Source organism: Schistocerca americana, chromosome 4 (genome assembly GCF_021461395.2).
Source record: "Schistocerca americana isolate TAMUIC-IGC-003095 chromosome 4, iqSchAmer2.1, whole genome shotgun sequence".
Classification (NCBI taxonomy): Eukaryota; Metazoa; Arthropoda; class Insecta; order Orthoptera; family Acrididae; genus Schistocerca; species Schistocerca americana.
Genome location: NC_060122.1, coordinates 275,561,386 through 275,589,261, shown reverse-complemented (window position 1 = coordinate 275,589,261; position 27,876 = coordinate 275,561,386). Strand labels below are relative to the sequence as shown.

Genomic DNA, 27,876 nt, shown 5'->3' with positions numbered 1-27,876 from the left:
ATGAAATTCTTCTTGCAATGTCATGTCTCCCATCTCATTTTCATCTACTTCCTCTTCCATTTCTATAACACTGTCTCCATCTTCATTTCCCTTGTATAAACCTTCTATACATTCCTTCCAACTTTAAGTTGTCTCTTCTTTGTATAGCTCTGGCTTCCCAACTGCGCTCTTGATATTCATCTAGGGGTGCCATCTGGCATCATTACGGAAACTGAATAGCTGGCACAAAAATACTGCTGACCGCTACAGAACCTCTACCCAGAGGGCATTTGTCATCAAGAGTGCCCTCTGATGACACCAAGCCAAGGTCTGGTATATAAGGTGGCCAAGGCCAGTCTGAGACTTTTGTGATGCAATCTGTGAAATGCACAATGAGCGTGTTATCAGTTCGGCTAAGGCATTTATGTTGTGGGCTCTATATGTCATTAGAATAACATTGATGTAGTATCGACTGGACTTTACTTTGGAATATGGACTTAGATAACTTTTGATATGTCCATGGAGCATCCTGTGTAATCTCTTGTTGTGAATAAACCAGAGTGAGTTCACACTAGTTTTGTGTGTAACTGGTCTTTTCCAAAAGTGGCAACGAGGATGGGATCGGTGACCTTTGCAAATCAGAATCTGATTTTCTTCCTAGTCATGCAAGAGCGTCTGTTTTCCACCTCAACTACTAACACAAACCATGCAGGGTTATCTGGAGCTACTGACTTCTACATTACAAGCAATGGAAGTGTTAGAAAATGCAGCAGGAATGTCTCCTGCACCACCTATGTTTACAAGTTTTCCTCCATTTAATAAACAAAATGAAAAATGGGACGCTTACCATCGATGACTGCAATTATATTTTTCAGCTTATCAAATTTACAACTTCAAAAGACAAATGGCCATGACCTTGTTAGGAAATCCCAAACTGGATCACCTAATACAGAAACTGGAGCCATTAATGAATCTGGTGAAGCATGTCTAAAATATTTTCTTTATTACAAGATCATCTTTCGAGGGAAAAAAGGGGGGGGGGGGGACATGTTATTACATCCAGGTAAAAATTTTGTATGCAAAAAAAAGGGCCTCAATCAATCTTATGAGAACTGGGTCAAAAATCTACATGGACTACGTAGGAACTGTGATGGCAAATGTTTGTGTGGGCAGAACTACATGGACTGTTTAATCAGGGACATTATAATATGATTTACGCCAAACTCAGAAGTAAGGCACCACATATTGAGGAAACTGGAACCTTCTCAGATAGAATTAATGTAAATATCTCAGATCAACAAAACTGCCCACACACCACCAATTTTGTTTATGATGGAAGAAGACGTCTGGACAGTCAGCTCTCGCCCTAACCTGCTCAACAGTCCAGACATCTCCATAAACAACTACACAAGCAGCAAAGGGGCACATTAGCAGCAGCACTTTTGCCTGGATGTAAATATTGTATCCTCCATCGCGTACGTACCACATGCCCCCATCGGAGTGCACCATGCCATGAGTGTGAAAAAAGGGGACACTTGCATGCAAGAGGTATGTTTTAGCAGTTCTGTTGCAAATATGCCACAACTTGCAGTAGTGAACCACATGAATGTTCAATCTATGGAAGTCCAGATTTCTCAGAACACAGTGCAGAAAATGCACTTACATGTGTTCACTGGCAAACATCCTGTTAGGTTACTAAAGGATACCAATGTTCCTGTGTCCTTACTAAATGAATGTGCATACTTAAGTTTATGGCCACTGACTTTGCAGACATCTGAGAGAAATCTTTGGGACTATGGATATCATCATGTATGTTTGCTAGGAAATTTTCCAGTTTTACTTACCAAGTAACTCACACAGCAAATTTTTGGATTGTAACTGACCCTAAAGTGGATAATGTTTTTGAGATAGGCTCTCTTCATGCTTTTGGATTTACAGTTTGAGAAATGTAAATGATCTTTCATCACCTTAAAGGCACTCTGTGATAGATATGCTCAAATTTTCTTACCTGGATTAGGAAAGACAACTTTCTCAGAAGCACACATCCTTCTTAAAGTGACTGCTGCCCTGTGTTTTTTGAAGTTCACCTGGTGCTCTTGGTTATAAAAGATGCTCACAAAACATAGCTGGACAGACTTGCTCCTGAAGAAGTGTTAAACCTACTCCCTATAGCCAATGGGCCACTCCTCTGGTAACAGTACGTAAACCCAATGGCACCATGAGACTTTGAGGTGCTTTTAAGGTAACAACAAACACACAAGCTGAAGTGGAAAATTATCCTCTACTGACTTTGGATGAATTCTTTGCAAAATTAGGCCATGGCAGTTTGTTAAATGAAACTGACTTCACAGAGGCGTATTTTCAAATCGCCTTGGGTACAGCACCACAAATTTATTTACTTTTAAATACGCCATACGGCTCAGTTAACTTTTGGAATCTCTTCAGCCCGTTCCATATTTCTGTGTGTTACAGATCAGTTACTAAAAGATACTCCCAACCGTGCCACATACCTTGATGATATCTTTGTCAGAGGTGCAACTCCAGAGCATCATCTTCACAACCTCGAACTTTTGTTCCAGAGGCTGGCAGTGAAAGGATTTAAATGCAACCTGTGCATGTGTCCTTTCACGTGGCATTACTTGACATATTTGCAGTTTAAACACTCAGCAAATGGCCTGGGACCAAAGAGGGATTAAGTTGCGATGATCAATAAAATACAGTCTCCGATACGTATCAAACACTTACAAAGACTTACAAGTGTTTCTTTATAAGATGAACTATTATGACCCATTAATTGCAAACCCAGCAGAACTCTCTTACCCACTGAGCCAGTTATGAAACCAAGGTGTACTTTTCAAATAGCGGCCTTCCTGCTGACAACCTTTTCAGTCTTTAAAAATTGCCTTAATCAGGAACTGTGTTTGACAACACATACACTGAGTCTGCTTCTGGCATACACCCTTGATCTGCCTCTGATAGTAGGACCTGATGTGCACACAGTACTGGCACACTCCTGTCATGTAAGTACCCTGATGTCACTGAATATCTATCACATATGCTTACGAGACCTTATCCACTTCTCAAACGGAGTGGGAGGCCCTCATAATCACTTACACAGTTCAGAAATTTAAACTATTCCTATAGAGATAAATTTAGTCCTGTCACAGATAACTGCCCTTTGATCACCATCTTTGGCTTCAAGCATTACATATCAGACCAGACCACCCATCACCTCCAGTGATGGGCACTACACTCATCTAATTTTCATTATTCTATCCGCTACTGAACAGTGACATTACACACAAATGGGTATGTGCTGTCCTGATTCCCACAGAACCTGACCCAGTCTTCAACCAACACAAATTGGTGATTTCCCAGCTCAATTCAGATCTGGATAGAACTGTTGCAACCTTACCCTTAATATCAAGTGACATCGCAGATACCGTCCACGAGACCCCAACAGTACGCAGTCTTGTTCACTTTGTACAACATGGAGCCCTGGACCCAAATTCCATCCCTACAGGGCACAGCAGCATCAACTACACATAAACTAGAGGTTTTGTTGTCAGTCTTAGATGAGAGCCACTTCTGCATCTTGATTCCTCCATACCTTTCTGCACAAATGCTGCTCCTGCACACTGCCCATTGGGGCACTCCTGGCTGGAAAGTATGATGAAACAACAAGTATTCTGGCCAAATACTGCAGAGACATTGCAAACACAGTGTGCCTCTTTTCTGCCTGTCAGGCCCAACAACCTGCATGCCAATGGTTCTCCCACTACATGTAGCATGTGGGTTCACATGTGCCCACATATGCAGGTTGTGAATGTTCATCACACCCTCGAGTGAGAATGCAGCCTCATTGGTGAAAAGGACACTCACTGTGAAGCTTTGGTCTGCTGCGGATTCCTGTTGAAACCACTAAGCAAATCCAATGCTCTTCTTGTAGTCCTTGGTTGCAATATCTGGACATGTTCAGAATGAAATGGATGCAATCCATCATGTTCTGTGCACCAGATGGATGATAATTGGGGAATAACAGTGGCATGAGATATGCCTCATGTACTTGGTAACATTGCATCCCCTTAAGAATGCTTCTCTTGCCGCAACTGTCCATGTTGTTCTTTGGTAACCAGCAGCCAGCTTGTGGACATGGAATGAGCCAGTTTCACACTATCAGTGAAGCAGGGTGGCGAATAGTGTGTGGTACGGCATCTTTCTATCAGGAAAGTAAGATATTACTTTAATAATAATAAAAATAATAATAATAATAATTATTATTATTATTATTATTATTATAAAACATCAGAACAGCAAACAAATGTCATGTAAGTGCATGATACAAGAGTAAAAAGTATGCCTATTTCTATTAAATAACTTCTTTCCATCTAAATAGTTTTATGGTTGTTGTTGCAGCAATGTGGGTTAGGGTGTGTAAAAGTCTATTTTGGAAGGTAAAAAATTGCAGTTGGCCATGACATTTGTTTGCTGTTCTGATGTTTTATTATTATTATTATTAAAGTAATCTCTTACTTTCCTGTAGAAAGATGCTGTACCACACTTTATTCGCCACCGTGCTTCACTGATAGTGTGAAACTGGCTAATTCCATGTCCACAAGCTGGCTGCTGGTTACCAAAGAACAGCACTGCAGTTGGCTGTGCCTTAAATCAAATGAATTTCAGCCATTTTACGGTATGTGTAGTTAGCCATGTTAACTTCCAACACTTCCACAGTGTGATTGGTGACAGTCTCCATGCACACCACCCATGCTTGTATAGGAACATCATCTTGTGACCATAGCGCCCTCTTGTGGTTTTTGTCACCACCAGTTACTGATCATTGTTGTATGCCCTATGTGCCATGTCCATTTGTAAATGTTCCAAATCAACCTGTATATGCTTTATATACTTCATATAAAACTACTTGTCATTTGTTTCTCTCTTATTAGATTGATTTCTGATGATGGGTTAACCCAAAATGCATTAAATTTGTAAAGACTGTGGAAAGATCGAACATTATATTAACTACCCATAATTTTTTGCAAAATTCTTGTTAAGAGAAAAAATTTATTGCTGCAGCTCAAATTAGGTGAAGGCACGTATCTTAAATTTATGGAGTAATGCAAGCACCGTATTGTACAGGGCGTTTCAAAAAGAAAGAGCAGATTTCAAACATTTATTTCTCAAAAACTACAAATGATAGAAACACAATTCCAACGGTCCTTCACTCAATATGAGTACCAAATGTTACACAACAAATATCAAAACTGTACCTCAATATGAGCACCATTTGTTACACGACAAATATCAAACCGGTATCTCATTTCTTGCCACACACGACGCAACTGGTCTTTAGTTACCGAATTCACGGCCGCAACAATTCGATGTCGTACCTCTTGAAGAGTAGCGGGCATAGGTGGGACATAAACACAGTCCTTTATGTACCCCCACAAATAAAAATCGCAGGGAGTAAGGTCTGGTGACCTGGGAGGCCACAGACGATGACATTGATCTTGTGCTCCTGCTCTTCCAATCCACCGTCCTGGAATGGTGTTATTTAGGTACCGTCGTACAGGTTCAGAGAAGTGTGGTGGGGCGCCATCTTGCATGAAGATGAAGTGATTTGAATCTTCCTGAAGTTGAGGAAATAGCCAGTTTTCTAACATGTCCAGGTAAATGGTTCCTGTGATAGTTTTCTCCATGAAAAAGAAAGGTCCATAAACTTTGTTTACCGAAATTGCACAAAAGACGTTAACCTTTGGTGAGTCTCTTTCATGTTGAATAACGTCCCTCGGAGTTTCACTCGCCCAAATTCGTACGTTATGCCGATTAACTTTACCAGAAATGTGAAACGTTGATTCATCTGAAAAAATTAATCGTTCGGCAAAATTGTCCTCTTCCATGTCCTGTAGAATTGCAGTTGAAAATTCGAACCTTTTGTTGTGGTCGTCAGGACGCAATGCTTGCAATAACTGCAGTTTGTACGGCTTCATGTGCAGACGCTTACTCAGAACGCGCCATACCGTTGTTTTAGACATGTTTAGTTCGTGACTTGCCCGTGTCGTGGATTTTCTAGGGCTCCTTTCGTAAGCTGCACGGACACGCTCGACATTTTCATCCGATGTGCGTGGACGACCCGTGCTTTTTCGCTTGCAGATGCAACCATCTTCTACGAATCTGTGATGCCACTCATAAATTTGCTTATGACGAGGCGGCTGTTTGTTGAATTGACGGCGGAATGCACGTTGCACACCAACAATGGACTCTAACTTTGCAAATTGCAGCACACAAAATGATCGTTCCTGTGGTGTCGTCGCCATTTTCCTACAAACAAACGCCAGCGCCACTGCGGATTTGCATGGAACTTCTGCGCGGACCATTGAAAAACTTTGAACCTTTCTCTGACAAGAAACGTTTGAATTGTGTTTCTATCATTTGTAGTTTTTGAGAAATAAATGTTTGAAATCTGCTCTTTCTTTTTGAAACGCCCTGTATTTTCACACACTAACTGCCTGCCCCATAGTTGTTGCTGATGTCTGGCTACTTATGCCACAACTAACAATACAGTGTATCAGATGTTGATATGTTTGGGGACACCAGATGTTGCCAACAATGTAAACAAGTAGCAGTAACACCATATTTAGGCACGGTTTCAACAGTGATGAGGCAGACACAGCCAGGCCCTTCTCTGGATGCGTGGCCTATTCTGGCAGTTACCAGTTCAACCCTGGGCACAGTCACAGTGTCTACAGCAGTGTTGGAGTCATCTCTTACAAAGTTACCTCAGTACAAGTCACAGCAAGCAGATCTACCAATTGGAAAACTAAATAAAATGTTTTGTCTTCATTACAGTGACTTACTCCACATCTGCCAAACCCTTTCCTAGATGTTGATACCATGGTGCTAATATTTAGGGGACTAAACCCCCATATCTGAAACATTTGCTTTTCTCTCAAAAACTGCCTCAATGACTGGTTCTTAAGAGTAACACCTTCTGGATCTCTTCAATACACTGTAGGATATATACATCAAAGCTTTCTCTTATACTGCTTCATGACAGTTGGAAAACAGGAATTTACATAAGAATCTGACAGGAATGTTCATTATCAACAGAACTATTCTCAGCAGTGCTAGATAAAGTTCATTTGTTCAGACTGGGAATATGACCACTTTTGTTTTGTGGATGACAGATAAAGTACTGCTTGACACAAGTGCAAATAATCTTCAACAGAAATGGAGGAACTAGTTTGAAATGTCCTTGTAAGAAAATAGTACAAATTAATAATGAAGTTACTGGACCAGATAAGTTTTTATATTAGGGCAGCTGAGACAGTGATTTGGTGGAGAGAAGTGGGAATAAACAGGAGAGACAAGCTGAGCTAAAGTGCTTTTGATTAACTAAATAGTGTTTCTAAATCAAGTTCTTGATTTGTCAGAAAATGAAATTTTACAACTAGTAGGTATTTTTAGTTTTAACTCTGGGCACTGAGACAAGGACTTTTATTTAAAAAGTGGTGGAGAGATACATGTTGGAATTACCAAGATGGGCAGGAAAACAAACATATAAAATGAATGGACCATGGGAGAAGACATAATTATCACTGCAATAAGAAAAGAAGTGAAGGTGGTTGGGACATGAGGCCATGCAAACAGGTGTTAAATGAACAGAGAAAATTCTTGCTAGATTTCAAGAGATTAGAAAAGAACAACATAATAACCTAATGGAAAATGGGTAGAAGACATTATGAAACAAGCAGGAACAACATGAATGTCTACACTGAAGACCATAATGGAAGGAAATGTCTACAGAATGCTTTTTCCCAACAGTGGTATGTGCTTGTACAGTGGCCAATTCCTCCTCTTTTTGATTTTGTAACTGTCTACCTTTTTATGCAGATCTGATTAAAAATGATTGGTTGCACATTTTAGTGTTGTGGTTACAGTGTTTGGTGCATACATATTAATGAAGAACTCAGTCATTAATTTCAATGAACAGATACAAAATTCACACATACTAACAATAACAGCAATGATATGGGTATACCACCTATGTCAACTTTCAATAGATATCACTCATACAGGCATCAGTTATAATCATTATCAAAAAATATTGTGGAAGATAGGAAAGAAATTACTGAAAGGCTACTATCTGAAGTGTCTGCATTACTGCTACACATCTTATACATACCAGAGAAGAGAGCTCCAAGAGCTGTCAGAACAGCAAAATCATAATTATGCAGGATGAGAATGGAACGGAATGGGCCACACATCGTCATGCCGTAGTACATGAGGATAGTGATGCCCACTTTCAGAAGCACAACCTGTGCAATGCGGCATACTTGAGCTTGTGACAGTGAGTGTCCCAGATGCAAAGGCTTCTGAAGATACAGAAAGCAGCAACCAGCACTGTAATCACAGTAAAAAAAATCATCATTTAGACATATTAAACACTGTTTACAAGATCAAATGTATGATGGCTTAGTCCCGATGTAAAATAAAAGCTAACATATAAATACTTATATGGTTTGGGACAGTGTTTATTGTTCAGTTTAAGAAACAGAAGCAATATAGTAGGTATATATGACACGTAAGTAAATGTTCAGGAGTTGAATGGGACTTAAGAGCTTTATTTTAAATCCAGAGTAGTGGTAATATGGTAATTAAAAAGCCAAGGATAGGATTTAAACTGCATGAGAAACCAATGTTTAGACAGGAATGAAAGATGAACAGGAGAGCGGCAGAAGTTTTTAAGGGTGGGGGAGTGGGATAGGAAAGAATTTTTTTGTTTACTACAGTTTTTTCTGTGCAATTTTCTTTTGTTTGTTTATCTCTGGATTACATTATTGATCTTTTCTGAAAATATTTCTCATTTTATACGATTGCAGTTTATTTATATCTTCATAACAATTTTTCTCAATCCAGTGCTACCAAACCATTTACAGTCCTTTACTGCTGTTTACCAACCCTACTTTGTTTCATTTATTGCTGTTTTTCTCCCATACATCTGCACTGTTTCTCTCACTGTCCTTCAGATAATGTTGTTGTAATTGTTCTTTATTAATTTCCTATTTATTTCTGAACCTTCATTCATATCTTTTCATTGGTTATCTTCAACATATGTTAGTTTTCTGTTATTCACTTGGTACACCCCTCTGTTGCTGAACAGTTGTCCCACATCCTTTTTTATCTTTGCATCATTTTACAATAATTTCTCCTGAAAATGGAGACAATTTTTTACCCACCAAAATAGACTTTTACACATCCTAACCCACATTGCTGCAACAACAACCATAAAAATATTTAGATGGAAGGAAGAGTTATTTAATAGAAATAGGCATACTTTTTACTCTTGTATCATGCACTTACATGGCATTTGTTTGCCGTTCTGATGTTTTATTATTATTATTATTATTATTATTAAAGTAATCTCTTACTTTTACAAAAATGAGAGCAGGCTCGTAAGTAATCTGCTAGAAAATTGATATATCAACTACTGATTTATTAACTTGAAAAATACCACAGTAGTTATAAGTCACACTTCACCACATCTGTGGAAAGCAGTCAATAAACTACACATTTTGATTCCTTACAGCAAAATAATTATTTTTTACCAATTGCCTGGTCACTTTTCATTCAACAGCTGCATAACCCTTCAGAAGATGCAGTAGCTACCTCCCTAGCAATACTCTTTTACTCAACCAGCATTAGACAGATTGATACTTTTATCGACACCAGACTCAGCTCTTGATACAACTGAAAACTTAAGAGAAAACCTCAGTTCACTAGTACAAAAGTTGCACAATCATACTGTAATCATCGGGAGAGACTTTAATCATCCAGCATATCAAATGGGATAATTATAGTTTTCTTAGTGGCACTCATCCTGTGAAACATTACTAAGCAACTTATCTGAAAACTATCTATGACAAATGATTCAGAAACCCACTCATGATGGAAATATATCAGATCTAATGGAAGCCAATAGACCTGACCTCTTTGTATATGTCCACATCAAAACTGGTATCAATGAACATGAGGTAACTATAACAACAATGATTATCAAAATACAAAGGGCAAATAAATACATTTTAAAACAAATAGAAAGATTTATATGCTCGGTAAACTATATAAACAAGCAATACTGTCATATCTCAAGGAGGAACTTGAAAATTTTAGGTCAGAACAGGAGAATGTAGAAAAACTATGGCTCAGATTTAAAAGAATAGTTGAGCATGCACTGGATATATAAGCACCCAATAGAAAAATTGGTGGTGGGAAGGATCTTCCATGATATGCAGTCACTGTAAAGAAACTCCTAAAGATCACCTCGATATACAGTCACTGTAAACAAACTCGTAGAAAAAACAAAGACTACTGCATCATAGGTGTAAAATAAAACATAGTGTTCTAGAACATAAATAGATGGTGAATGAAACATGTTTGGATGTCAAGAGAGCAATTCGTGAAGCCTTCAATGACTACCATAGCAGAATATTGTCAATCGATCTTTCACAAAAGCCAAGGAAATTCTGTTCACATGTAAAGGCTGTTAGTGGCACCAAAATTATTGTTCAGCCACTCACAGACAAAACAGTAACTGAAATTTAAGGTAAAAGAAAAAGCAGAAATGCTTAACTCCAATTTCAAATGTTTCTTTACAAAGGAAAACCCAGGAGAATTGCCCCAGTTTAACACTCATACCACAGAAAAGTGAGCTCACATGTAATGAGGTATCTCTAACAGAATGATCTCCTTCATGCTAAACAGAACAAAACTCAAAAACATCAACCATGTGAAACCCATTTGGCACTTTTCTCACATAACACCCTGAAAGCTATGGATCACGGCAATTCAGAAGATACAATGTTTCTTAACCTACAAAAGGCATTTGATTCAGTACCACACATATGCTTATTATCAAAAGTATGATAATATGCAGCATCACACAAGATTTGTGACTGAATTGAAGATTTATTAGTGAGGAAGACACATATTCTCTCGGATGGAGACTCATCAACAGGGAAGTGTGTTGGGACACCTGCTGTTCATGTTACATATTAACAACTTCGCAGACAATATTAGTAGTAACCTTAGACTTTTCACAGACAATGCAGTTACCTGTAATGGAACACTGTCTGAAAGAAGCTGTGCAAATATCCAGTCAGCACCAGCACATTTCACAAGCAAAAAAACATAGTATCCTATGACTATAATATCTGTGTCACAGTTGGAATTGGTAAACTCATACAAATACCTGGATGTAACAATTTGCAGGGATATGAAATGAAATTATCACATTGCATCAGCTATACATAAAACAGGTGGCACACTGATTGTGATTCATTGGCAGAATACTAGGAAAATACAATTAGTCAACAAATGAGACTGCATACAGAACACTCATGTGACCCAACCTAAACTCTGTTGTTCAAGTGTGTGGGACGCATAATAAAGAGGGCTACCAGAGTATACTGGACAGATAAAAAGGAAGGTAGCATGAATACTGAACTGGAAGATGCTTGAAGATAGATGCAAACTACACTGCGAAAACCTACCCTGAAAGGTTCTAGGACCAGGTTTAATAACTGATGAATCTGAGAATATATTTCAACCTCCTACATATCACTCCCATAGGGATTGCGAAGACAATATTAGACTAAGTATAGTAAGAACAGAGGCATTTAAACAAGCAAATCTTCCTGCAGTCCATATGTGAACAGAATGGGAGAAAGCCCTAATAATTGCCACAAAGGGATGTACCCTCTATCATGCATACCATGGTCTGCAGCGTATAGATGTACGAGGGTTGACTGAAAAGTAATGCCTCCACCTTCGTAACTCTTCAACAGTTGGCAGCATTGGTATGTGGCAGGTACTGGCTTGTTCCATAGCCTTTTCTCTACAGCTCCAGTTGGCGGGAAGCCTTAGCATTGAACAATTGTGTTGTTACAGTGTATAAGTATGGAACACTTTTGATTTAAGCAATGCGCAGTCATTGAATTCTTGACAGCAGAAGGTGTCACCGCAAAGGAGATTCATCAGAGAATGAAAGCAGTTTATGGTGATTGTGTTGATGTGAGTACTGTGCATTGTTTGTCAAGTAAGTTTAAAGATGTTGAGATGGGAACATCTGACCTGCATGAAAAACAAAGAGCTGGATGTCCTTTGACAGCAACCACCAAGTTTCACAAGCAAAATGTTGAGAGATTCATTCAGGACGATCTTCGTATCACTCAGAGAGAAATTACTTTGCTTGGCTATCAGAAGATCTGTGCACGATGGGTACCTCAGATGCTGACTCCTGAAATGAAAGCACACAGACTCGAACTCCTCTCGCTTTACGAGAATGAATTGTCAATTGTGACAGGAGGCAAAACGTGGGTACACCATTACAACCTGAAGACGAAACATCAGTCTATGGAATATTGACACAAAGACTCGTCCCAGAAAAAGAAATTCAAGATGAAGCCCTCAGCTGGAAAAATCACGGCCACAGTGTTCTGGGAAGCAGATGGTGTTATCCATATTGATTTCCTTGATCATGAAACAACAATACATCACAACCCTGTGAACTCTGAAACGACAGCTAACAAGGGTCCAAAAGGGAAAGGGAAATGTTCTCCTGCAGCATGACAATGCCAAACCACACGCTTCACATGCCACCACAGCAGAACTTCAGAGGCTGAATCTCACCATCATATGGCATCCTCCATACAGTCCAGATGTAACACCATCTGACTTCCATCTGTTTCCGATAATGAAAGATGATCTGCGGCAACATCATTATGCTTCTGATGAAGATGTTGGGAGAACTGTGAGACTGTTGGTTGCGGAAATAGAGTGTTGACTTCTTCCATGATGGCTTCAGAAAACTTGTTCATCGTTGGCAGAAATGTATCCACTTGGCTGGTGATTATGTGGAAAAGTGAATATTGGTAATTAAATATCACATTCTAAGGATTATTTCTGCATTTGATTTTTTAAAATATTCCCATCCAAACCCAAGTAACGAAGGTGGAGGCATTACTTTTCATTCAACCCTCATAGATGTAGATGTATATTAAAGACAACCAATGCTAAAAAAAAAAAAAAAAAAACCACCACACACACACACACACACACACACACACACACACACACACACACACACACACACACACACATTTTCATAGGCTCACTATTTCCTATAGCTTGGGTATGGTGTTATCAAAAATACTAGCTAGGGTAGGATTCAACACTCAAAAAGATATGGAAGGTTTATACTAGAACCCTTACAAACTTCATGCATCTATTGCACCACATGAAACACCTAATTTCTCATTATGAAACCCTTGCCACAATATCCCTATTCTTATAATAGACATGTCTTCAGTTGTGTCAAAGCGCTTTCACTTATGTTATTTTTTAAAAACAGTTTTATTTTGGCACTGTCTCATGAGGTTTGACTATCAAAAAATACATCCGAGGTTGCAATGCTGCCTTAATCCAGCATTTTCTGTAAGTCCAATACATAAAGCTACTTGGTCTCAGCTAGACAATTGGTTCTTTTCTAGCCCATATCTTCAGCCTGTTGTCGAACTAATCTTGATGTTTTTTGAAACCCTTATTATTCTCTGTGCAACATGTAATTCCCACATGTCACAGTATTATCCAGGAACTCAATAATATGCTTGAGTGGCTGACTACACATTGACATTCCACTAATCCAGCAGGATCTCCAGTCACTACTCAAATCCTTAGGCCCATCCCAGAACCTCTCCCCAGAGTCCATATCTCTAGTCACCCCTACCACTCCCCGCACTCCTACCGTCTAGATGCTTCCTAAAGTCCATAAATCTAACCACCCAGGATGTCCCATTGTGGCCGGTTACTGTGCCCCCACAGAGAGAATCTCTGCCTTCGCAGACCAACACCTTCAACCTATTACCCAGAACCTAACATCCTATATAAAACATACCAACCATTTCCTTCACTGACTCTCCACGGTTCCTGTCCCTTTACTACACGGTGCCCTGCTCGTCACTATTGATGCTACGTCCCTGTACACTAACATTTCTGATGCCCACGGCCTTACCGCTATTTCACACTACTTTTCCCAATGCTTGACAGATTCCAAACCAACAACCTCCTTCCTAGTTGCCACGACCAACTATATCCTCACCCACAATTAATTCTTTGAAGGCATTACCTACAAACAAATCCAGGGTATGGCTATAGGCACCTGCAAGGCACCATCCTATGTCAACCTATTCATGGGCCATCTAGAGGAATCCTTCCTAAACACCCAGAATCATAAACCCCTCACCTGGTTCAGATTCACTGATGACATCTTTACTATCTGGATCGATGGTGAGGACACCCTGTCCACATTCCTCCTGAACCTCACCAACTTCTCCCCCATTTGCTTCACCTGGTCCTACTCAACCCAACAAGCCACCTTCCCAGATGTTGACCTCCACCTCTAAGATGGCTACATCAGTACCTCCATCCATGTCAAACCTACTAACAACCAGCAATACCTCCACTTCAACAGCTGCCACCCATTCTATACCAAGGAGTCCCTTCCATACAGCCCAGCCACCCGTGGCCATCACATCTGCAGTGACGAGCAGTCCCTCTCAAAATGTACCAAGGGTCTCACTGAAGCCTTCACTGACCGTAATTATCCTCCCAACCTTGTACGGAAACAAATCTCCTGTGCCTTATCTTTCCAGTATCCCACCATCTCCCAAAGCCCCAACGTCTGGCCACAGAGGAGCATTCCCCCATAACTCAGTACCACCCAGGACTGGAGCAACTGAATTACATTCTCCGCCAGGGTTTCGATTATGTCTCATCGTGCCCTGAAATGAGAAATATCCTGCCCACTATCCTTCGCACACTCCCGTCACAACAGTATTCCGTCGTCTGCTGAACTTGCACAATATACTCGTCCATCCTCACACAACCCCTGCTCCCAATCCCTTATCTCATGGCTCATACCCCTCTAATACACCTAGATGCAAGACCTGCCCCATGCATCCTCCCACCACCACCTATTCCAGTCCTGTCACCAACATCAAGTTGCAAACAGTGCTGCATTCTATGTAGGCTTGACAACCAACAAGCTGTCTGTCTGCATGAATGGCCACCGCCAAACTGCGGCCAAGAAACCAGTGGAGCACACTGTTGCTGAACAAGCTGCCAAACATGATATCCTTCATTTCAATGACTGCTTCCCTGCAATACATCCTACGTTCCCATAACCCTCCTGGCCTCAATCTTCTTTAGTCGCTGTCCTCACCCATCCAGCCTCATCCCTGCTCCCATTCCAGAACTACACAACTGGCATTCCACCACCGCATCGAGTCTTTTTCCACAATTCGCCCCCCCCCCCCCCCCCCACCTTCCCACCACTCTGCTGTCTGCCGCCCAACCTGCTGCACTTCACTGTTCACCATTTCCGCCATACTATCCCTCCCCCTCTCCACTCCAGCCTCCTCCTTTCCCCCACCCAGTTGCCATTCCCATCATGCATTAGTGCTACTTTTCACAGTGTGGTTTCAGTAGCCTGAGACTGCAGTCGTGTGTGTGTGTTTTGTGTGTGTGTGTGTGTGTGTGTGTGTGTGTGTGTGTGTGTGTGTATTGTTGACAAAGGCCATTGGCTGAAAGCTTTAAGAGTGAAAATCTTTTTGTTGTTCCTATCTGTGACTCAGCATCTTTGCTACATGGTGAGTAGCAACTTTCCTTCTCATAATATTGTTACATTCCATCCTGGATTTTCCACTGTTTGATGTTTATGTTTTGGTTCACATGCTAAGTCCATGACACTTCATAGACCTGTAGCACCAACCACCTCCACCATTAGTGTGTGTTAAGTTCCACTGTAGTGCTAGCTTATGAGCGTGTATTTAAATCACTCTTATACTAATTCCAATGCCATTCTGACAGTGTCCTTGATTCCATTTCAATATATTGCCTTCTAGTTTTGGCCATTTTGCATTCAGTCCTCCATCTGCACATCTAGTCGACCTAATTTTTTTTCCAGTTCTTCTTTACTGGCCTGCCAATCACGAATCGTTTTTTTTTTATGTTGGTTGCTCTATTTCCATGTTCTTCTGCATATGCTATTACTTTTAATTTATAGTCCGCATCATATGAATACCTTTTATTTTTTCCATTAGAAACTAGCTAGTAACAAACATATTTTAATTACCGATAACACAAATCACTTTCAGTTCAAGTTCAGTGACACCGTAGACTGCAATGAAGCATCATGGGCTAATAGTGTTCTGGGTTTGTGATGGCAGGGCAGGAGGGAGACAGTGTTGGCAAGTTTGTGAATCCCTACAACTCATGTTTGTGAAATTGGTGCTCTGTTGCTGCCAGTTCAATCCAACATTGACAGATAGAGACAGGTTTCCCGCAGCATCGAAAATATGGCTGTTTTTAAGACTGGTGGGAATTTCAAATCAAACAGTGGACATTTTTATATTAATTTTGAGTATAAGATGCACCTGACTTTTAGAGGCACTATTTCAAAGAAAAGTGTTGTATAGTGCATAAAATAAGGTATATGTTATAAATGTGTAAGTTTGTATGTGAGTATGTTTGTTACTCATTCATACTGAAACGACATGATGGATTTGGAAGAAATTTGAAATGGAAGTGGTTTATGCCATTAATTAACACCTAGGCTACTTTTAAAAGTGAGAAGTACAAGATATTTATTGACTTGAAGAATATAACACAAAATGTGGAACAATAATTACTTATAGAAAAATAATAGCTCTTAGAAAAAACATAATCCATACAATGCTTATACAATCCTCAAGGTGTTTAATCCCTACTTCCAAACAAGGCCACTGCATTTTATCTGCTGAATGTCAGGTGTATCTCATTGCTTTTGAGACATTTGAAGACTCACAATGATGGTCTCATTTAAAAGCTGTACAACAGTGAGATGTCGTGCCTTTACATGTAGAACATGGTAGGCTTTTAATAAGGCTGAAATTGATTATGATATGCAAGTGTATATGCTGGTAACAGACTCGCATGATGGCAGATGACCTATAAATATTATAAAATTTGCTCTGCACCAAGCTAGAAACTGCTAATTTTCTTTCTTTGTCAAGTCAGTGTGCTTGTTAATCCTTCATGTTGAAGCATCTGATCAGATTAGGATGAACTTTGAAGTGGAGACAGCCTATATCCTGAGTTAACATGCACGCTACTTTTTATTTTTAAAAATCACTGTTGCTGTGGGATGGTCAATGTGACTACTGTTCCCATGGGATAGGTAACATAACAAAAGTCCTTCATGAAAGATAGTGTTGAGATTAGTTTTTAACTGTTTTGACAAATGAAATAAGAACATACTTAAGTCTAGGACAGCAGAAACATTCCTCTAGTATAAAATCACCACTAAACTCTATAACAATGTCACATATGCACATTAAAATATTTCACAGCACATAGAATGCTGGAAGGTATTGGGTTGGGATATTATTGGGATTCTTAAACAATGATTTGGTTTTTCTATGTCACAAAATTATTTAGTCTGTTTCCTCACATATTTTTTTAATTCACAGCTCGGTCAAGTTAATTTTTTTTCTTAAGTAAACTAGTGAGTTGTGAGTCCAATGTATTCTGTCAGCTTCTCCAACTGTCTCAAAATTTGGTGTTCCCAACCCACCTGACATCACACGGGGTTTGCTGAGCCACAAGTGGCTCATGCCTCAAAACCTCCAAGAGATAACTTTTGTGATTGTGTGTACATGTGGATAGTGAGTTTGGCATTAACATTTCTTTATAAATAATTGTTTTAGCATGGGTAACACCACAGGGAGTAGCTAGTATCTTAATAAATGACTTCCTTTCACAAAAATTTAAATTTTGCATTAACAAATTTCTCTTTTTCAGAACTGCTTTTACCATTATTGCCAGTCTGCATTTTATATCATCTCTGCTTCTGCCATCATCAGTTATTTTGCTGCCCAAATAACAAGACTCATCTGCTACTTTTAGTGTTTTATTTCCTAATCTAAATCACTGAGCACCATCTAATATAATTCCACTACATTCCATCTGATGGAATTACGTCACTGGGAAACCTTACATTTTTACTTCTTCTCCCTTTTCGAATTTCTCCCTGATTTTCTTCAAAGCTTGTTCAATGTATAGACTGAATAGTGTCAAGGATAGATTACAATTTTGTCTCACTCCCTTCTCAACTGCTGCTTCCTTTTAATGCCCTTCGACTCAGATAGCTGAAGTCTGTATTCTGCACAAGTTGTAGATAACCTTTCGCTCCATGTATTTTATTCTGCTACCTTCTGCATTTCAAAGTGCACATTCCATTCAACACTGCCAAATGTTTTCTCTAAATCTACATATGCTGTAAACATACGTATATCTTTCTTCAGTCTATCTTCTAAGGTAAGTCGTAGGGTTGATATTGTCTTGAATGTTCCAACATTTTTCTAGAAAAGTAACTGATGTTCACTGAGGTCAACTTCTGTCAATTTTTCATTTCCGCAGTAGACAATTCATGTCAACATTTTGCAACACTGACTTACTAAACTGACTGTTTGGGAATATTCTCGCCTGTCACCTTTCTCTTTTGGAATTTTCACAGCCTTCTTTCAGTATGATGGTATTTTAATGTCTTGCACACACTGTCCAGTCACTTTAATGTGACTAACTGTCAAAAGCCTGAATTACCACTTTTTGTGTTATAGACTGCAGTGAGACATGCAGGTAAAGATTCAGTGAGGTTCTGGAAGGTACCGACAGGGATGTGGAGCCAGGCTGACTCCAGTGTCGTGTGCTAAGTTTCTCAGGTGAGAATCCATGGCGTGAATAGCCCTATCAAGATGGTCCCACAGACTGCTGGCTGGGTTTAAATCCAGCAATTTTTGGGGCTGAGGGAGTATGGTAAACTCATCCTGGTACTCTTTGAACCAAGCACGTTTACTGCGAGCTGTGTGACATGTTGCATTGTTCTGCCGGTTGATGTCACTGTGTCAAGCAAAAACAAACTGGATGCTGGGGTCAATACATTCCCCAAGGATAGATGCATACTTATGTTGATCCAATGTGCCTTCCAGAATAATGAGATCACCCAGGGAATGCCCTACAGATGACCCTTTTGAAGATGGTTGCAGGGTGTTTGCTTTCACACATTTCATGCCATATATGCCAATGAACATCTGTCTGATGGAGTATAAAACATGTTTCATCTGAAAAGGCTACATTTGACCACTCAGTAGCCATCCAGTTGTGGTATTAGGGTGCAGATTCCAGTCTTTGTTACTGATGAACAGCAGTCAGCATGGGTGCAAGAACCAGATGCCTGCTGCAGAGGTCCATATGCAGCAACATTTGCTAAATGACCACTAAGGAGTCACTGTTGATAGTCCCTTGGTTCATCTGGGCAGTCAATTGCTCAACAGTTGCACTTCTGTTCACCCATAAACATCTCCGCAGCAATCATTCTCCCTGTCATCTTTGGCCTGTGGTGTACCCGTTGTCTTGGCACCAGTTATGAATAGTACCACTTTGCCATGTATGGTATACTTTAACCACAGTGGCACATGAAAATTTACTGTCTTAGCCATTTCAGAAATGCTTCCACCTTTTGCCCTAAAATTGATGATATACCCTTTTTGATGTCAGAGAAATCACTCTGTTTCTGCATTATGACAATGACTGAACTATTTCCTGAACCCCCCCCCCTCCCCCACCCAATGTGGTTTGTATACCCTCCACTGCTAGTGCTGCCACCTGGTGTCTTATTATTACATAGTATTCTCCCTAATGGCAGAGAATTTCCGACACCAATGTTTCTTGTCTTCAGCTTCTTCCTTCAATCTGCCATATCTCCTTCCATCTTTCATGTCATCGAAATGTTGATTTCTTCTTCTTCCTCATCCTGTAGGTCCTTTGATCTCCCTTCAATGACATTGTGAATGAGCTCCTTGTGTCCAAATATGTATCCGATCCAGTTGGGTATTTTTTCTACATTTTTCTCATGATCCATGTAACTGCTCTGGACAGTGCAATGCTCCAGGTGTAGCACTTCACCAGTTTCGAACATAATTCCATGCAAAACTTGCTGGTCAGCAGAGTCCTCTTCTTGCTGATTGCTTCTTTGGCCATGACAGTTCTTGCTCAAATTTAATTTGTGCAGTGAGCACTCTTTGCCAGAAAGCTTCCCAAGTACTTGATGTGCGTCACATTCTTCAGTTTTTGATTGCCAACAGTTATCCTCAAACGTTTCTCTAATTTTGACATATGCATCACTTCCAATTTCTCAATTTTGATTTCTGAGCTATATTTCTTTCCAGTTTCCACCAACTGGTTCACCATACATTGCAGCTCTCTTTCACTTTTGGTGAGTACTAACAGATCATTTGCATACTTGATGGAGTTAATGAGTTGTCATCCTAGCCTGAAGTTTTTGTATCATTTCAAAGCTTCTCTCATCAGCCTTTATTCATACAGGTTAAAGGGACTTTGCAACAGATAACACCCTTGTCTGACTCCTCTTCCTATTTCCACATTATTTGTCTCTCCATAATTCAGTTGCCCCTTTACTCTTAGTCCCAAGTCCCCATCTTTCCAGTTGACTTCTATCTCCTTCAGGATGTTCATCAGTTTTGTCCAGTTGACTCTGCCACCTCTGAGTGGTTATTACATGTTGATATTGAACATAGGCAGTGATCACCAGGTGGAAAAGTTTTGTCATGGTTCGATCACCCAAAGATCTCAATAACTCTGAGGGAAGGTTGACAATTCCAAGTGCATTGTTTCGACATAAGTCTTTCAGTACTGCATCAAATTTTTCTCACAACAGTTTGTCTACTTCCTCTTCCCCTTCCACAATATAGTCTTCAAGTTAGTTTTCTTTCTATAGTCCTTCTACATAGCCCTTCGACCTTTCAAGATTCCCTTCTTTTCCCAGTACTGGATTGCCACCTGACCTCTTGATATTCTCCTCTTTTCTCCATATGTTTCTTTAATATTCCATAGTCAAGCATGCTTCTGTACATTTTCATTTCTCTTCAAGTCATTGCTCCAACGTAACCTTGCAATGTCTGTTACTTTCACTTTTTTTAGAAATCTGTAGACCATCTTGCCCGCTTCATTTGCTGCATTTATACATTTTCACTATTTACTGGTTAAATTAAATATGTCATTTTGTATACTAGGATCTGTACTGGATATTGTCATTTTGCCTTGTGTTGCTATGTTGCCCTTGTAACACTTATATTGATTAGAAGTAGGTTTATCTTATGTAACTGCGTATCTGCAGTTATGAAGTGTGTATTCTGTGTTACTTAAACTCCTTGATCTGTGGCAAGAAAATCAGAACTTTGTAATGTGTATATGAAAGAAACATAAGGATATGTTAAAATGATAAATTATTATAATATGTGTATGTTCAAAAAAAGAAAATATTTATTGAAAGCTGGTTCATGCTTAGGGCACTTGTATTTTTAACACGTAAAAGCTGTAGGGAAGTTCCCTCCCTCCCTGTCTTAGAATACTATATAAACTATCTTTCTGGTCTCTCCAAATGCCTTCCATGTATACATCCTCCTTTCATGATTCTGAAACGAAATGTTAGCAATTGTTAAATTGTGCTACTTGCATTTCATTCCCCTGTTCTTCTACTATTTTTCATTTTCTTCTTTTTCCTACTACTGAGTTCCTGCCCCCCTTTCACCCAAAAAAAAAAAAAAAAAAAAATACAATTAAATATTCATCTCCCTAAACAAACTGAATAATTTCTTATATCTGATCATATGTTCTTTCAATATCTTCATCATTTACAGTGCTAGTAGACACATATACTTGTAGCACTGTGGAGGGCTTTTGCTTTGTATCTACCTCATTTACAGTAATGTGTTCACTATGCTTCTCATAGTAGTTCTGCTGCAGTCTTATTTTCTTATTCATTATTAGTTCTACTTCTAGATTGCCTTTATTTTATATTGCATTGGTTACCCTGTATTCGTCTCACAAGAAATCATGTTATTCTTGCCACCACACTACATTAATTCTCACTGTATCTACCTTCCAGCTATCTACTTCTCTTTTTTACATTCTAGTTTAACCTACGTACCTGGTCAAGGGAACTTGAATTCCACACTCTGAGTAGTAGATTTCAAGATCTACTTTTTCAAATTACAACATCCTCCAGAATAGTCTCCACCCAGAGATCAAATGTGAGACTATTTTACTTCAGAATATTTTACCCAAGAGAATACCACCATCACAACAACATAAAATAGACATTCATGTCCTTGTTCTGACTCCAAACACAATAAAAGCGTCTTTTATTTCTATAAGCAACCCATAATTTAGTTCACAGTATGACAGTGTAGCCATAAGTAGCACAATACAGGTAGCAGGTAGAGACTGCCAGCTGGAGCCAGTGTGCGGCAATATAAAGAACGTATGCCCACCAGGGCAGCTGAATGATGTGCTACTCACCACCAGCGCAACTGAATGGTGTGCTACTCAAACTACGGGGCGCACACAGTGGTAATGGCAATCAAGGTGTAAGAAGTAATGCATTACTACATCTCTCCTTCCTTGGAGGGGAGGAGTGGACAGATGCCCATTCCTCCACAATGTGCCAATAGTGTATGCAGCAGCTGTTCTGGGTGTAAACAGTTCCAAGTCCACACAGTTCAGGAAGCAAGGATGGCAGTAGAGGGAGTAGAGACCTGCACCTTCCTACACTCCAGGAGACCATGCAGAGGACCCCAGAATAGCATACGCAGAACCAGGACATCGGTATACCTGTTTCCAGGTGCCGTCAGCTGGGGAAATATGAGGTCCGGAGGGATGGCAGATGGTGCCAGCAGGAAGGTGGCAGGTGCCTGCTTCAGAGTGGAGGTGCCTTGTCAGTCTGGAGGCACCTCTGTCAGTGTAGAAGGTGCCTGCATCATTACAGGAGGCATCCAAAGGCATCCGCACACTGGTGCAGGAGGTGCCCGCATCAATACAGGAGGCACCTGCATCTGGGTAGGGGCACCTGTATCAGTGCAGAAGGCGCATGGAGGTAGGTAGGAGGGCCCACATTGGTGCAGCAGGCACCTGCTGGCATGTTGAAGAAACACAGTGTCTCCCAAAAGAAGGCATCACAGGAGAGTCGAGAGGCTGAACCGCATCATCCATGCAGGGGCGGGCTGCCAGTGGGCAGACACAGCCTGGGCAGCATGCCAAAAACTGAGAACCTTTGTCCAAAACCATTGTACAAGGTAGGCCTTCAGCAGAAAAATTCTTTGACAGTGCTGTGACAGTTATATCTGTTGCAGTAGATAGGCAACAAAGAGTATAAGGAAACATGGTAAAGGCATCAGTAACCAATAACCAACAATCAAAAAGGTCCCAGGACAGTGTGGGAACTGGCTGAGGGGGGGAGGGAGGGGGGAGGAGGGGGGGGGGGGGGGAAGGCGTGGTGTGGTGCCGCCTGTTGATTTGAACACTTGAGCAGGCTGCAACCCAGTGTTCCACCTCACAAATGTTTCCATGGCAATTGGAGAACACTACAATATGTCCTGAGCAAACAATGGATCAGGCTCTAAGGATAACTGAGTTAATGCATCCACATTTGGCAGCTAGAGGCAAATAATACGGTGCAATAACACAAAATACAAAAGCAACGAAAGCATCTCACTCAAGCAAATTCTCAGTATGACGATTGTTAACAACCAAATAAGTGCTATGACGGACTACATATTTGTAAGCCACAGCGGCAGTAAATTGACAAAGAACCGGAATATGCTGCTTATTGTAGTTTACCAAACATTGTTTGACAGAAGCCAATGGTGTGGAGCCCAGCCATACGTAAATCTGAGAACTGAGGAGCAAAACAGCTGCTCAAGCTCTCTCATGTCACACAAGTGAGAGGGGCATCACAGAAGTGCTGCACGGTTGTTGAACAGTGTCGCCCACTGCGGCTAGGTTTCCTAGTGTGAACAACTCCAACTTCTCTTCACTCAGTGAGCCTCTTGCTACACAGCAATGTGGTTCACTAATAATGAAGCCCCCTCCCCACTTTAATCTGAAGGACAGTAGTGCAGGAAACTGCATTCCAAGGACGGATCCTCAGAGCCCACAGTGAAAGATGCACTGAACGAACTTGCTCAACAGGTGCTAGGAGTAGGATTGCATTCCTGAACATGGAGGTGGCATAGGATTCAATGAGAACATGAGGAATAATTTATATGGAGACTGATGTGGCTGATTGCAACACTAGAAAAAGGACAATAGAAACGACAATGACATAAGTGTGCGAGCGATGATAAGAAGACTACAAACTGCACACGACGTCAGAGGAGAGTGATACCAGTCCTGATATAGGGGCTGTTCAACACAACAACTAGTATATGCAAGGAGGAATCCACAACAAAACCAATGCCGTACAAGTACCCATGTCCGTAACCCAAAATGCGACAATGTGCTGGTGGAGTTCTTAGAGCTTGCCATCTGCAGCACAGTTGTCAGATGGCAGAGCACTGCGGTGATACATCGAGAGAAGTTGAAACCTGTATTGTCAATAGAGCCATGAGGTGGTCTAAGATGGTCATAAGAAGTTGCCGTTTTCGTAGCATCAATGAAAGTACAGCATTCCTGGAGAAGCAAATGAAAAAACAGTTACTGAAGTTGCACACATGACAGTTCTGACGTTGAGCACATAAAAGTTCTACTCATCGTGACTTTTGCTCGGACTCTGAACACAATTAAAGGCATGGTTATAAGCAATTCAAAGTTTAGGTAACAGTGTGACAGTGTCCAAATAAGTAGCACAATGCAGCATAGTGACAATCATAAGACAGGTATAGAATGCTTAGTAACAGATAGAGACTCCTGGGCAGAGCCAGTGCATGGCAATATAAAGAGAATTTGCCCACCAGCAGTTGCTAGCTATTGGCTGCAAGTGATTGACGCACCGGATACAATCAATGGCTTCTGGTGAGATATGGAGCAGCTGAATCGTGTGACATGTGCAGCAGTAATGGCAGCGAAGGTTAGTAGTGTCTGGATTACTGCAGTCCTCGGAAACAGTAACAGCTGCAGTTCCCCATTGCTTTCAGCCATTAACAGAACCAGCATAGCAAGATCATGTTCATTAATGTTATGAGGTCCAAACAGTCACCAGAGTGCTACCTCTTCAGGAGCTATATGTTAGTCGTAGTCTGGTAGTAGGCGGGTAAGCTACTAGAAACAGCATAGTGAACGCATTATTGTGGCCAAGATAGATACGAAGACCACGCCTACTACAGTAGTACAAGTTTATATGCCAACTAGCTCTGCAGATGACGAAGAAATTGAAGAAATGTATGATGAAATAAAAGAAATTATTCAGATAGTGAAGGGTGACGAAAATTTAATAGTCATGGGTGACTGGAATTCGGTAGTAGGAAAAGGGAGAGAAGGAAACGTAGTAGGTGAATATGGATTGGGGCTAAGAAATGAAAGAGGAAGCCGCCTGGTAGAATTTTGCACAGAGCACAACTTAATCATAGCTAACACTTGGTTCAAGAATCATAAAAGACGGCTGTATACATGGAAGAAGCCTGGAGATACTGACAGGTTTCAGATAGATTATATAATGGTAAGACAGAGATTTAGGAACCAGGTTTTAAATTGTAAGACATTTCCAGGGGCAGATGTGGACTCTGACCACAATCTATTGGTTATGATCTGTAGATTAAAACTGAAGAAACTGCAAAAAGCTGGGAATTTAAGGAGATGGGACCTGGATAAACTGACTAAACCAGAGGTTGTACAGAGGTTCAGGGAGAGCATAAGGGAACAATTGACAGGAATGGGGGAAAGAAATACAGTAGAAGAAGAATGGGTAGCTCTGAGGGATGAAGTAGTGAAGGCAGCAGAGGATCAAGTCGGTAAAAAGAAGCGGGCTAGTAGAAATCCTTAGGTAACAGAAGATATATTGAATTTAATTGATGAAAGGAGAAAATATCAAAATGCAGTAAATGAAGCAGGCAAAAAGGAATACAAACCTCTCAAAAATGAGATCGACAGAAAGTGCGAAATGGCTAAGCAGGGATGGCTAGAGGACAAATGTAAGGATGTAGAGGCTTATCTCACTAGGGGTAAAATAGATACTGCCTACAGGAAAATTAAAGAGACCTTTGGAGATAAGAGAAGCACTTGCATGAACATCAAGGGCTCAGATGGAAACCCAGTTCTAAGCAAAGAAGGGAAATCAGAAAGGTGGAAGGAGTATATAGAGGGTCTATACAAGGGCGATGTACTTGAGGACAATATTATGGAAATGGAAGAGGATGTAGATGAAGATGAAATGGGAAATACAATACTGCGTGAAGAGTTTGACAGAGCACTGAAAGACCTGAGTCGAAACAAGGCCCCCGGAGTAGACAACATTCCATTAGAACTACTGACGGCCTTGGGAGAGCCAGTCCTGACAAAACTCTACCATCTGGTGAGCAAGATGTATGAAACAGGCGAAATACCCTCAGACTTCAAGAACAATATAATAATTCCAATCCCAAAGAAAGCAGGTGTTGACAGATGTGAAAATTACCGAACTATCAGTTTAATAAGTCACAGCTGCAAAATACTAACGCGAATTCTTTACCGACGAATGGAAAAACTAGTAGAAGCCGACCTCGGGGAAGATCAGTTTGGATTCCGTAGAAATATTGGAACATGTGAGGCAATACTGACCCTACGACTTATCTTAGAAGCTAGAATAAGGAAGGGCAAACCTACGTTTCTAGCATTTGTAGACTTCGAGAAAGCTTTTGACAATGTTGACTGGAGTACTCTCTTTCATATTCTAAAGGTGTCAGGGGTAAAATACAGGGAGCGAAAGGCTATTTACAATTTGTACAGAAACCAGACGGCAGTTATAAGAGTAGTGGGACATGAAAGGGAAGCAGTGGTTGGGAAGGGAGTGAGACAGGGTTGTAGCCTATCCCCGATGTTATTCAATCTGTACATTGAGCAAGCAGTAAAAGAAACAAAAGAAAAATTCGGAGTAGGTATTAAAATCCATGGAGAAGAAATAAAAACTTTGAGGTTCGCCGATGACATTGTAATTCTGTCGGAGACAGCAAAGGACTTGGAAGAGCAGTTGAACGGAATGGATAGTGTCTTGAAAGGAGGATATAAGATGAACATCAACAAAAGCAAAACGAGGATAATGGAATGTAGTCAAATTAAATCGGGTGATGCTGAAGGAATTAGATTAGGAAATGACACACTTAAAGACACACTTAAAGTAGTAAAGGAGTTTTGCTATTTGGGGAGCAAAATAACTGATGATGGTCGAAGTAGAGAGGATATAAAATGTAGACTGGCAATGGCAAGAAAAAGCGTTTCTGAAGAAGAGAAATTTGTTAACATCGAGTATAGATTAAAGTGTCAGGTAGTCGTTTCTCAAAGTATTTGTATGGAGTGTAGCCATGTATGGAAGTGAAACATGGTCGATAAATAGTTTGGACAAGAAGAGAATAGAAGCTTTTGAAATGTGGTGCTACAGAAGAATGCTGAAGATTAGATGGGTAGATCAAATAACTAATGAGGAAGTATTGAATAGGATTGGGGAGAAGAGAAGTTTGCGGCACAACTTGACTAGAAGAAGGGATCGGTTGGTAGGACATGTTCTGAGGCATCAAGGAATCATCAATTTAGTATTGGAGGGCAGCGTGGAGGGTAAAAATCATAGAGGGAGACCAAGAGATGAGTACACTAAGCAGACTCAGAAGGATGTTGGTTGCGGTAGGTACTGGGAGATGAAGAAACTTGCACAGGATAGAGCAGCATGGAGAGCTGCATCAAACCAGTCTCAGGACTGAAGACCACAACAACAACAGTCTGGTCTCTCCACAGATATCGCTCCAATGCGGTCAC

The 27,876-nt window shown here is 40.5% G+C and overlaps 1 protein-coding gene across 1 annotated transcript in view; it reads right to left on the bottom strand.

The window, feature by feature from the left end:
* LOC124612426 (zinc transporter 5-like) overlaps positions 1–27,876 on the bottom strand; it is a 261,950-nt gene that overhangs the window by 147,198 nt on the left and 86,876 nt on the right. The window contains exon 3 of the mRNA XM_047140632.1: positions 8,168–8,385. Within this exon, the coding sequence (XP_046996588.1) occupies positions 8,168–8,385 (218 nt within the window). The remainder of the gene's footprint in view (positions 1–8,167; positions 8,386–27,876) is intronic.